General features: G+C 44.0%; 1 protein-coding gene across 3 annotated transcripts in view; it reads left to right on the top strand.

Annotated features, from left to right (window-relative positions):
* GRK5 (G protein-coupled receptor kinase 5) overlaps window positions 1–11566 on the top strand; it is a 149020-nt gene extending 137454 nt beyond the window's left edge. For all 3 annotated transcript variants that reach the window (XM_056528874.1, XM_056528873.1, XM_056528872.1), the window contains exon 16: window positions 11075–11566. In XM_056528874.1, coding sequence (XP_056384849.1) covers window positions 11075–11173 — 99 coding nt within the window. In that variant the 3' untranslated portion in view covers window positions 11174–11566. The remainder of the gene's footprint in view (window positions 1–11074) is intronic.
* The last annotated feature ends 768 nt before the right edge of the window (window positions 11567–12334 follow it).

Genomic DNA, 12334 nt, shown 5'->3' with positions numbered 1-12334 from the left:
ATTTATTGCCCCTTAACATTTTTATTCATCCATATTGGTTTTCTTTTATTTCTGACCCTTTTATTCCCATAAAGTATATACATCTTACAGTGAAAATTTAAGATATTTTTAAAGTCTCCCATTTAGTGTCAGTATTGTTCTTTTTGAGGACATTATCCCATTTTATATTGTTATGGGCTTCTCTGAGTTGATCGAACTTTGCCTTCCGAAAGTTCATTGTTTTTGTGGCCCCTCGAGAGATTCCCTTATTGAAGAACAAGTTATAATGTATTAAATTATGATCACTATTTCCTAGGTGTCCTTCTACTTGCACATTAATTACTCTGTCAGGTACAGTACGTTGGGAAATATTAAGTCTAGTAGGGCGCCTCCTCTGGTCGGGCCCTGCACCATTTGGGACAGATAATTGTCTTTAGCTATAGTCAGAAACCTGTTTCCTTTAAAGTCCAAGTCGGCCCAGTTATCCATGAACCCAACCCCCTCCTTCCTACACCAGCTTCTGAGCCGCTTGTTTACCTCCCTGATCTCCCGCTGCATCTCTGGTGCGGCTCGTAATACAGGTAATATTTCAGAAAATACTACCTTGGAGGTCCTTGCCTTAAGCTTGCAGCCTAAGTCCCTGAAATCCTTTTTAAGGACACTCCATCTACCTCTTGCTTTGTCATTGGTGCAGATATGTACCATGACTGCTGGGTCTTCTCCAGCCCCACCCAGCAACCTGTCAACCCGATCCGCGATGTGCCAAACTCGAGCGCCAGGAAGACAACACACTGTTCGGCGATCCCGGTCTTTGTGACAGATCTCCCTGTCTGTCCCCCTAATAATTGAGTCCCCCACTACCAGTACCTGTCTGGCCTGGCCTGCTCTCCTCCCTCCCTCCTTACTGGAGCAGACACCCCCCTGGCGGTCAGAGGCGGTATCCTGCTGCAGTACCGCTAGCTCTGAAATGGCATCTCCCTCATCTGCCAACCGGGCAAACTTGTTGGGGTGTGCCAGTTCAGGACTAGCCTCCCTGACACTTTTCCCTCTACCCCGTTTTCTAACTGTAACCCAGCTAACTACCTGACTGTCCTGAACCTCCGTCCCACTATCCTCCCCCACCTCTACCCCGGAGAGTACTTGCTCAGTGAGCAGGAGACTCCTCTCCGGGTTGTCAATGCGTCAATGTGTCAAAAAAAAAAATCAAATATTTCAATTTAAACTTACTGAATTTAAAGTCCCTTAATTTTAAGTCCCCCCACTTTTATACTCACTCACTTGTATGCTTCACACTCTTGTATACAGACAAACAATCGCTAGCTCAACATAGTGTATTTGCTTTATATTTATCACAACCACAACCACCTCTCTTCCACTGCCTGGAAGGGAATTCACTTTAGTGAAACTTTTTTTTTTTTTCATTTACACATCCGAATTTAACGAAAAGTCGTCAAAGACCTGTGGGGTGTTAAGGCTCACTGGATCCCTTGGTACGTGCCTTGAGGGGTGTAGTTTCCAAAATGGTATGCCATGTGGGGGTTTTCTGCTGTTCTGGCACCATAGGGGCTTCCAAAATGTGACATGCCCCCCAAAAACCATTTCAGCAAAAATTCACTCTCCAAAATCCCATTGTCGCTCCTTCCCTTCTGAGCCCTCTACTGCACCAGCCGAACACTTGACATACACATATGAGGTATTTCCTTACTCGAGAGAAATTGGGTTACAAATTTTGGGGGGCTTTTTCTCCTATTACCCCTTGTAAAAATTCTAAAACTGGGTCTACAAGAACATGCGAGTGTAAAAAATGGAGATTTTGAATTTCCTCCTTCACTTTGCTGCTATTCCTGTGAAACACCTAAAGGGTTAACACACTTACCCAAATGTCATTTTGGATACTTTGAGGGGTGCAGTTTTTATAATGGGGTCATTTGTGGGGTATTTCTAATATGAATGCCCTTCAAATCCACTTCAAAACTGAACTGGTCCCTGAAAAATTCCAATTTAGAAAATTTTGTGAAAAATTGGAAAAGTGCTGCTGAACTTTGAAGCCCTCTGGTGTCTTCCAAAAGTAAAAACATGTCAACTTTATGATGAAAATATAAAGTAGACATATTGTATCTGTGAATCAATATATAATTTATTTGGAATGTCTGTTTTTGTTACAAGCAGAGAGCTTCAAAGTTAGAAAAATGCTAAATTTTCAATTTTTTCATCAAATTTTGGAATTTTTCACCAAGAAATGATTCAAGCCTCAACAAAAATTTACCACTACCATAAAGTAGAATATGTCACGAAAAAACTATCTCAGAATCAGAATGAAAAGTAAAAGCATCCCAGAGTTATTAATGCTTAAAATGACAGTGGTCAGATGTGCAAAAAATGGCCGGGTCCTTAACCCCTTCAGGACCAAGCCCATTTTGCCCTTAAGGACCAGAGCGTTTTTTGCACATCTGACCACTGTCACTTTAAACATTAATAACTCTGGAATGCTTTTAGTTATCATTCTGATTCCGAGATTGTTTTTTCGTGACATATTCTACTTTAACATGGTAGTAAATTTTTGTGGTAACTTGCATCCTTTCCTTGTGAAAAATCCTAAAATTTGATGAAAAATTTGAAAATTTTGCATTTTTCTAACTTTGAAGCTCTCTGCTTGTAAGGAAAATGTATATTACAAATAAAAAAAAATGTTATTCACATATACAATATGTCTACTTTATGTTTGCATCATAAAAGTGACGAGTTTTTACTTTTGGAAGACACCAGAGGGCTTCAAAGTTCAGCAGCAATTTTCCAATTTTTCACAAAATTTTCAAACTCACTATTTTTCAGGGACCAGTTCAGGTTTGAAGTGGATTTGAAGGGTCTTCTTATTAGAAATACCCCACAAAAGACCCCATTATAAAAACTGCACCCCCCAAAGTATTCAAAATGACATTCAGTCATCATTTTAACCCTTTAGGTGTTTCACAGGAATAGAAGCAAAGTGAAGGAGAAAATTCACAATCTTCATTTTTTACACTCGCATGTTCTTGTAGACCCAATTTTAAAATTTTTACAAGGGGTAAAAGGAGAAAATGTATACTTATATTTGTAGCCCAATTTCTCTCGAGTAAGCACATACCTCATATGTCTATGTAAAGTGTTCGGCGGGCGCAGTAGAGGGCTCAGAAGGGAAAGAGCGACAAGGGGATTTTGGAGAGTACGTTTTTCTGAAATGGTTTTTGGGGGCATGTTGCATTTAGGAAGCCCTTATGGTGCCAGAACAGCAAAAAACCCTCACATGGCATACCATTTTGGAAACTAGACCCCTTGAGGTACGTAACAAGGAATAAAGTGAGCCTTAATACCCCACAGGTGTTTCACGACTTTTGCATATGTAAAAAAAAAATATTTTTTTTTCACTAAAATGTGTGTTTCCCCCCAAATTTCACATTTTTCCAAGGGTTAATAGCAGGAAATACCCCCCAATATTTGTAACCCCTTCTCTTCTGAGTATGGAGGTACCCCATAAGTTGACCTGAAGTGCACTATGGGTGAACTACAATGCTCAGAAGAGAAGGAGTCATATTTGGCTTTTTGAGAGCAAATTTTGCTCGGGGGGCATGTCGCATTTAGGAAGCCCCTATGGTGCCAGAACAGCAAAAAATACCCACATGGCATACCATTTTGGAAACTAGACCCCTTGAGGAATGTAATAAGGAATAAAGTGAGCCTTATTACCCCACAGGTGTTTCATGACTTTTGCATATGTAAAAAAAAAAATAATAATTTCCACTAAAATGTGTGTTTCCCCCCTAATTTCACCTTTTTGCAAGGGTTAATAGCAGAAAATACTCCCCAAAATTTGTAACCCCATCTCTTCTGAGTATGTAGGTACCCCATAAGTTGACCTGAAGTGCACTATGGGCGAACTACAATGCTCAGAAGAGAAGGAGTCATATTTGGCTTTTTGAGAGCAAATTTTGCTCGGGGAGCATGTCGCATTTAGGAAGCCCCTAAGGTGCCAGAACAGCAAAAAAAAAAACACATGGCATACCATTTTGGAAACTAGACCCCTTGAGGAACGTAACAAGGGGTACAGTGAGCATTTACCCCCCACTGGTGTCTGACAGATCTTTGGAACAGTGGGCTGTACAAGTTTTCATTTTCATGGACCACTGTTCCAAAGATCCGTCAGACACCTGTGGGGTGTAAATTCTCACTGCACCCCTCATTACATTCCGTGAGGGGTGTCGTTTCCGAAATGGGGTCACATGTGGGGTTTTGTTTTTTTTGCGTTTGTCAAAACCGCTGTAACAATCAGCCACCCCTGTGCAAATCACCTCAAATGTACATGGTGCACTCTCCCTTCTGGGCCGTGTTGTGCGCCCCCAGAGCACTTTGCGCTCACATATGGGGTATCTCTGTAGTCGGGAGAAATTGCGTTACAAATTTTGGGGGGCTTTTTTCCCTTTTACCTCTTGTGAAAATTTAAAGTATAGGGCAACATCAGCATGTTAGTGTAAAAAATAAAAAATGTTTACACTAACATTCTGGTGTAGACCCCAACATTTCCTTTTCATGAAGGGTTAAAGAAGAAAAAGCCCCCCACACCTTGTAACGCAATTTCTCCCGAGTACAGCGATACCCCATATGTCGCCCTAAACTGTTGCCCTGAAATACGACAGGGCTCCAAAGTGAGAGCGCCATGTGCATTTGAGGCCTAAATTAGGGATTTGCATAGGGGTGGACATAGGGGTATTCTACGCCAGTGATTCCCAAACAGGGTGCCTCCAGCTGTTGCAAAACTCCCAGCATGCCTGGACAGTCAACGGCTGTCCGACAATACTGGGAGTTGTTGTTTTTCAACAGCTGGAGGCTCTGCTTTGGAAACAGTGGCGTACCGGACGTTCTTATTGGGGGAGGGGGGCTGTGTAGGGGTATGTGTATATGTAGTGTTTTTAACTTTTTATTTTATTTTGTGTTAGTGTAGTGTAGTGTTTTTAGGGTACAGTCACATGGGCGGGGGATTACAGCGAGTTTCCCAGCGCAAAATTTGCTGCATCTCAAGATGCGAGAAACCCACTGTAAAAGCCTCGCCCATGTGAATGTACCCTGTACATTCACAGGGGGGGGGGGGGGGGGGGGGGCTTGCATCAGCTGTTGCAAAACCACAACTCCCAGCATGCATGGTCTGTTAGTGCATGCTGGGAGTCATAGTTTTGCAACAGCTGGAGGCACACAGGTTAGGAAACACTGAGTTAGAAACAGACAATGTTTCCCAACCAGTGTGTCTCCAGTTGTTGCAAAACTACAACTCCCAGCATGCCCAGACAGCTGAAGGGCATGCTGGGAGTTGTAGTACGGCAACATCTGAAGGGCCAGATGTTGCTGAACTAAAACTCCCAGCATGCCTGGACAGTCAGTGCATACTGGGAGTTGTAGTTTTGCAACAGCTGGAAGAGCACAGATTGGAGACCATTATACAATGGTCTCCAAACTGGGGCCCTCCAGATGTTGCAAAACTACAACTCCCAGCATGCATGGTCTTTAGTGCATGCTGGGAGTTATAGTTTTGCAACAGCTGGAGGCACACAGGTTAGGAAACACTGAGTTAGAAACAATGTTTCCCAACCAGTGTGTCTCCAGCTGTTGCAAAACTACAACTCCCAGCATGCCCAGACAGCTGAAGGGCATGCTGGGAGTTGTAGTTCGGCAACATCTGAAGGGCCAGATGTTGCTTAACTAAAACTCCCAGCATGCCTGGACAGTCAGTGCATACTGGGAGTTGTAGTTTTGCAACAGCTGGAAGAGCACAGATTGGAGACCATTATACAATGGTCTCCAAACTGAGGCCCTCCAGATGTTGCAAAACTACAACTCCCAGCATGCCCAGACAGCCAAAGGCTGTCTAGGCATGCTGGGAGTTGTAGTTTTCAGACTCCTAGAAGCAGCAGTGAAGATCTTCACTGCTGCCTCTGAGGACCACATACTTACCCGTCGCTGCTCGTCCACGTGGCCGGTCCCGCGCTGCTCCTCGGTCCCGCCGCTGGATCAGGTAAGTCCGCCGGTCCCCACGTGTTCCCCCCGAATGCCGCAGGTCCCTGCAGCCTTCGTCCCCCGTTCTGCCCGACTTCCAGGGGCGGGCAGTGCGGGGGATCTGAACTTTCACCCCAGATCACTGTGATTGGTCCACAGGGACCAATCACAGTGATCGCTGACCAGGACCATCAATTGATGGTCCTGGGGGTGAAGCAGAAGTTGTCCCCTGCTGGAAACAGCGGGACTTCTGCCAGTTAACCCGTGCGATGCTGCGCATCGCCGGGTTAACTGAATGTCATTTATAAACGCCGGGATGCGCGAACGCACTGCACAACCCGGCGTTTATATATGACATTCTGCGGGAAGGGGTTAAAGGAGTAGTCCAGTGGTGATTCAGTGGTTTACAACTTATCCCCTATCTTAAGGATAGGGGATAAGTTGCAGATCGCGGGGGGTCCGACCCCTGGGGCCCCCCGCGATCTCCTGTACGGAGCTCCGACAGCCCGCGGGAAGGGGGCGTGTCGACCTCCGCACGAAGCGGCGGCCGACACGCCCCCTCAATACAACTCTATGGCAGAGCCGAAGCGCTGCCTACGGCAATCTCCGGCTCTGCCATTGAGATGTATTGAGGGGGCGTGTCGGCCGCCGCCTCGTGCGGGGGTCGACACCCGCTATCTCGGCGGAGAGCCGGGGCCCCGTACAGAGAGATCGCAGGGGGCCCCAGTGGTCGGACCCCCCGCGATCTCAAACTTATCCCCTATCCTTAGGATAGGGGATAAGTTTTTCACCACTGGACTACCCCTTTAAGGTGAAAATGAGCTGGTTCCTTAAGGGGTTAAACCCCACTGGCATTTGACAGATCTTTGGAACAGTGGGCTGTGCAGATGAAAAATTTTAATTTTTCATTTTGACAGACCACTGCTCCAAAAAATCTATCAGACCCCTGTGAGATGTAAATGCTCACTGCCCTTCTTATTAGGGGTGTAGTTTCCAAAATGGGTCACATCTGGGGGGGGGGGGGGGTCACTGTTCTGGCACCATGGAGGCTAAACGCACATGGCCTTCAATTTCAGCCAGATTCTCTCTCCAAAAGCCCAATGGTGCTCCTTCTCTTCTGAGCCCTGTAGTTCACCCGCAGAGCACTTTACATCCACATGTGGGGTATTTTCTGACTCAGAAGAAATGGGGTTACAAATTTTGTGGGGCTTTTTCTCCTATTACCCCTTGTGAAAATGATAAAATTGGGGTAACAACATTTTAGGGAAAAAAATATAAATTTTTTTTATTTTCACCTCCAACTTTAACTAAAATTTGTCAAACACCTGTGGGATGTTAAGGCTCACTATACCCCTTGTTACTTTACGTGAGGGGTGTATTTTTCAAAATGGGGGTCACATATGGGTGTTTTTTATGTTTATGTCAGAACTGCTGTAACTACCAGCCACCCCTGTGCGAATCACCAGTTTAGGCCTCAAATGTATATGGTGCACTCTGTTTACACTAACATGCTGGTGTAGACCCCAAATTTACCTTTTCTTAAGGGGTAAAAGAAGAGAAAAAAAATTTGTAACCCAAAACTGTTGCCTGGAAATATGAGAGGGCTCCAAAGTGAAAGAGCACCATGTGCATTTGAGGCCTAAATTAGGGATTTGCATCCACCACCAAATTACCCTACGGCAGTGTTTCCCAAATAGGATGTCTCCTAGCATGTCCAAACGCAAGAAGGGCAATCCAGCGTTGGTCAGTAGAAAATCCAGATTTTATTATCTCACGGTAAAAACGGTACAAACAACCAGCAGATCAGATCAGACGCGTTTCAGGCGCATGCGCCTGAAACGCGTCTGATCTGATCTGCTGGTTGTTTGTACCGTTTTTACCGTGAGATAATAAAATGTGGATTTTCTACTGACCCACGCTGGATTGCCCTTCTTGCGTTTGGATTTGTGTGCACCAGGCTGGGTGCGAATCCGTGTCGAGGGTGAACGGGTGGAGCGAGCTGGATCACATTGCCATATACGTCTCCTAGCATGCCATGACAGTCAATGGCTATGCCGATGTTCTGGCCCCTGTATCACCCGTCATCAGCAGGGTGCCGCAACCGAGATCACAGGGGTCCTTTGGAGAGGGGATAAGATGTCTTGGTGCGTAGTACCCCTTTAAGAGGGAAAAACATGATATATATTTAACCCCAACCCAAATGTACATTATTTTTATTTTCTACCTAAGGTACATAAAGACCGAAAAAAAGACACCTGGTCGTCCGATAGTTGCCCGATGTTTATCTGAATATATAGACCATCAGTTACAGAAATGTGCGGTGTCTTTACCAGCAAACCTCAGAGATAAAAGGGCGTTTATTAACCCTATTGAAAGATATCATACGGGAAGAGGACTATATGTGGGCAACACTAGATTATATAGTAACATCCCACATGACAGAGGAAGCTGTGTCATCTTTTTTAGTGGAAGATCCCTTGAGGCCCATACATCAGAGGAACTTCATTTTGGAGGCCATTAAAGGAGTAGTCCAGTGTTGAAAAACATCCCCTATCCCAAGGATAGGGAATAAGTTTCAGATTGCTGGGGGTTCGACCGCTGGGGGGCCCCGTGATCTCCTGTACGGGGCCCTGGCTCGCTGGCCAGATAGCGCATGTTGACTAGTGTTGAGCAGCATAGGCCATATTCGAATTCGCGATATTTCGCATATATATGGACGAATATTCGTCATATATTCGCTAAATTTGCATATTCGTAATATTCGCGTTATATTTTCGCATATGCAAAAATTCGCATAAACGAAAATTCGCATGTGCTAAAATTACCATACGCGAAAATTCATACGCCAGTCTCACACAGTAGTATTAGAGCCTTCTTTACACTGCACAAGCTGGAAGCAGAGAGGGATGATCACTGTGATGTGTACTGTGAAAAAAAAAAAATATTCGTAATTCCGAATATATAGTTAATAAAATTTGCATTGCGAATATTCGCGAGCAACACTAATATTCATATGTCACAATTACTGGTTCTAGATCAGTCTTGCCATGAAGAGCTCACATATTCATAGATTACCATTACTGGTTCTAGATCAGTCCTGACATAGAGGACTGAATATGTGAGCTCTTCATTACTGGACTGATCTAGAACCGGAAATGGTGATCTATGAATATGTGAGCACAGGGCTGATCTTGAACCAGTAATCACATATTCATAGATCACAATTTCTGGTTCTAGATCAGACCTGTCATGAAGAGCTCACATATTCTTATGTCACCATTTCTGGTTCTAGATCAGACCTGTGCTCACATATTCACAGATCACCATTACTGGTTCTAGATGAGCCCTGTGCTCACATATTCATAGATCACAATTTCTGGTTCTAGATCAGTCCTGTCATGAAGAGCTCACATATTCTTATGTCACCATTTCTGGTTCTGGATCAGACCTGTCATCAAGAGCTCACATATTCTTATGTTACCATTTATGGTTCTAGATCAGACCTGTGCTCACATATTCACCGATCACCATTACTGGTTCTAGATCGGTCATGTCATGAAGAGCTCACATATTCATAGATCACCATTTCTGGTTCTAGATCAGCCCTGTCATGAAGAGCTCACATATTCACAGATCACCATTACTGATTCTAGATCAGTCCTGTGCTCACATATTCATAGATCACTATTTCTGGTTCTAGATCAGTCCTGTCATGTAGATGTCACATATTTATAGATCACCATTTCTGGTTCTAGATCAATCCTGTGCTCACATTCATAGATCATTATTTCTGGTTCTAGATCAGTCCTATCATGTAGATGTCACATATTTATAGATCACCATTTCTGGTTCTAGATCAGCCCTGTGCTCACATATTCATAGATCACCATTTCTGGTTCTAGATAAGTCCTGTCATGTAGATGTCACATATTTATAGATCACCATTTCTGGTTCTAGATCAGTACTGTGCTCACATATTCATAGATTACTGTTTCTTGTTCTAGATCAGTCCTGTCATGTAGATGTCACATATTCATAGATTACTATTTCTGGTTCTAGATCAGTCCTGTCATGTAGATGTCACATATTTATAGATCACCATTTATGGTTCTAGATCAGTCCTGTGCTCACATATTCATAGATTACTATTTCTTGTTCTAGATCAGTCCTGTCATGTAGATGTCACATATTCATAGATTACTATTTCTGGTTCTAGATCAGTCCTGTGCTCACATATTCATAGATTACTATTTATGGTTCTAGATCAGTCCTGTCATGTAGATGTCACATATTTATAGATCACCATTTCTGGTTCTAGATCTGTCCTGTGCTCACATATTTATAGATCACCATTTCTGGTTCTAGATCAGACCTGTGCTCACATATTTATAGATCACCATTTCTGGTTCTAGATCAGACATGTGCTCACATATTTATAGATCACCATTTCTGGTTCTAGATCAGACCTGTGCTCACATATTTATAGATCACCATTTCTGGTTCTAGATCAGACCTGTGCTCACATATTCATAGATTACTATTTATGGTTCTAGATCAGTCCTGTCATGTAGATGTCACATATTTATAGATCACCATTTCTGGTTCTAGATCTGTCCTGTGCTCACATATTTATAGATCACCATTTCTGGTTCTAGATCAGACCTGTGCTCACATATTTATAGATCACCATTTCTGGTTCTAGATCAGACCTGTGCTCACATATTTATAGATCACCATTTCTGGTTCTAGATCAGACCTGTGCTCACATATTTATAGATCACCATTTCTGGTTTCTAGATCTGTCCTGTGCTCACATATTTATAGATCACCATTTCTGGTTCTAGATCAGACCTTTGCTCACATATTTATAGATCACCATTTCTGGTTCTAGATCAGACCTGTGCTCACATATTCATAGATTACTATTTCTGGTTCTAGATCAGTCCTGTCATGTAGATGTCACATATTTATAGATCACTATAATTAGTTCTAGAAGGTTGTAGTCCTGTGGGTTCCCCTTGGTGAGTTTTGGGGTTACATTTTATAGTAATGCTGTGGTTTTTCTCCTCCTTAGCACCAGAATAACTCCAGCATCTCTGCGGACACCTCGACCTCCCTGAACCATCACCTCAACACGAACCACATCAATTCCAATTCCACGGGGAGCAGTTAGTGGCAGCGGGCGCTTGGTCAGCGGAGAAAACACGGTCAGGTGTGGTGACACCAGCAGAGAGGGGGAGCCGGAACCTCATGGTGGCTTCCAGTGGAGAAGTCTGTGTCTACCATGGGATCACAGATGCCTCCTGAGGGGAAGGAGTAAGATGTGCTCAGGGGAGGGGGTTCCAGACCCTTCTATCACCAATGGCGTGATATAGGAACGGCGATACCTCCCACATTCACGTGACATTACAATAGGACGTTACTTGCATGTAACAGGTAATCCCGTAGTGTCATGTGTGAGCGGAGGACTGGTCCCGCACCTCAGGCGCTGCCGCCCTGGACTTGCACAGCATCTCACTTTATGTCCTTTTACTACAACTAAAGAAAAAGGTTTATTTTTTTCTTATTCTCTTGTGTGTTCTTCTGTGTTCTGATACTTCTCCTGAGCCCACGGCGGTGGTGATTGGGGGGTACACACCTACCCGCATCCCTGGTACTGCCTGTACACTCTAGAGATGTGTATTCTATACAATGGCTGACGTTCTGACGCTTCTCCAGAGCCCGGCTAGGGTTGCCACCTGGCCGGTATTTTTGCCACCTGGCCGGTATTTTTACATTAAAAATACCGGCAATGCAATGGCCGGTATTTATCCAACCAATCCTTCAACTCTCGGAATATTGCACCATATACTTTACCAGTGTTTCCCCAACCAGAGAGCCTCCAGCTGTTGCAAAACGGCCAACGGCTGTCCGGGCATTCTGGGAGTTGTAGTTTTGCAACAGCTGGAGGCACCCCTGGTTGGGTAACACTGACCTATACTATATACTACTATATAGTCCCAACATGCTGGGAGCTGCAGTTGTGCAACAGCTGGAGGCCCCCCTGGTTGGGAAACACTGACCTCTACTAAATACTACTATATAGTCCAACATGCTGGTAGTTGTAGTTTTGCAACAGCTGGAGACACCCCTGGTTGGGAAACACTGACCCATACTATATACTACTATATAGTCCAACATGCTGGGAGTTGTAATTTTGAACAGCTGGAGGCACTCCTGGTTGGGAAGCACTGAAGTATACTATATACTACTATATGGTCCAACATGCTGGGAGTTGTAGTTTTGCAACAGCTGGAGGCACCCCTGGTTAGGAAACACTGACCTATACTATATA

This window comes from Hyla sarda, chromosome 7, assembly GCF_029499605.1.
Source record: "Hyla sarda isolate aHylSar1 chromosome 7, aHylSar1.hap1, whole genome shotgun sequence".
Classification (NCBI taxonomy): Eukaryota; Metazoa; Chordata; class Amphibia; order Anura; family Hylidae; genus Hyla; species Hyla sarda.
The sequence above is the reverse complement of the archived record's forward strand: the minus strand, read 5'-3'. Positions and strand labels throughout refer to the sequence as shown.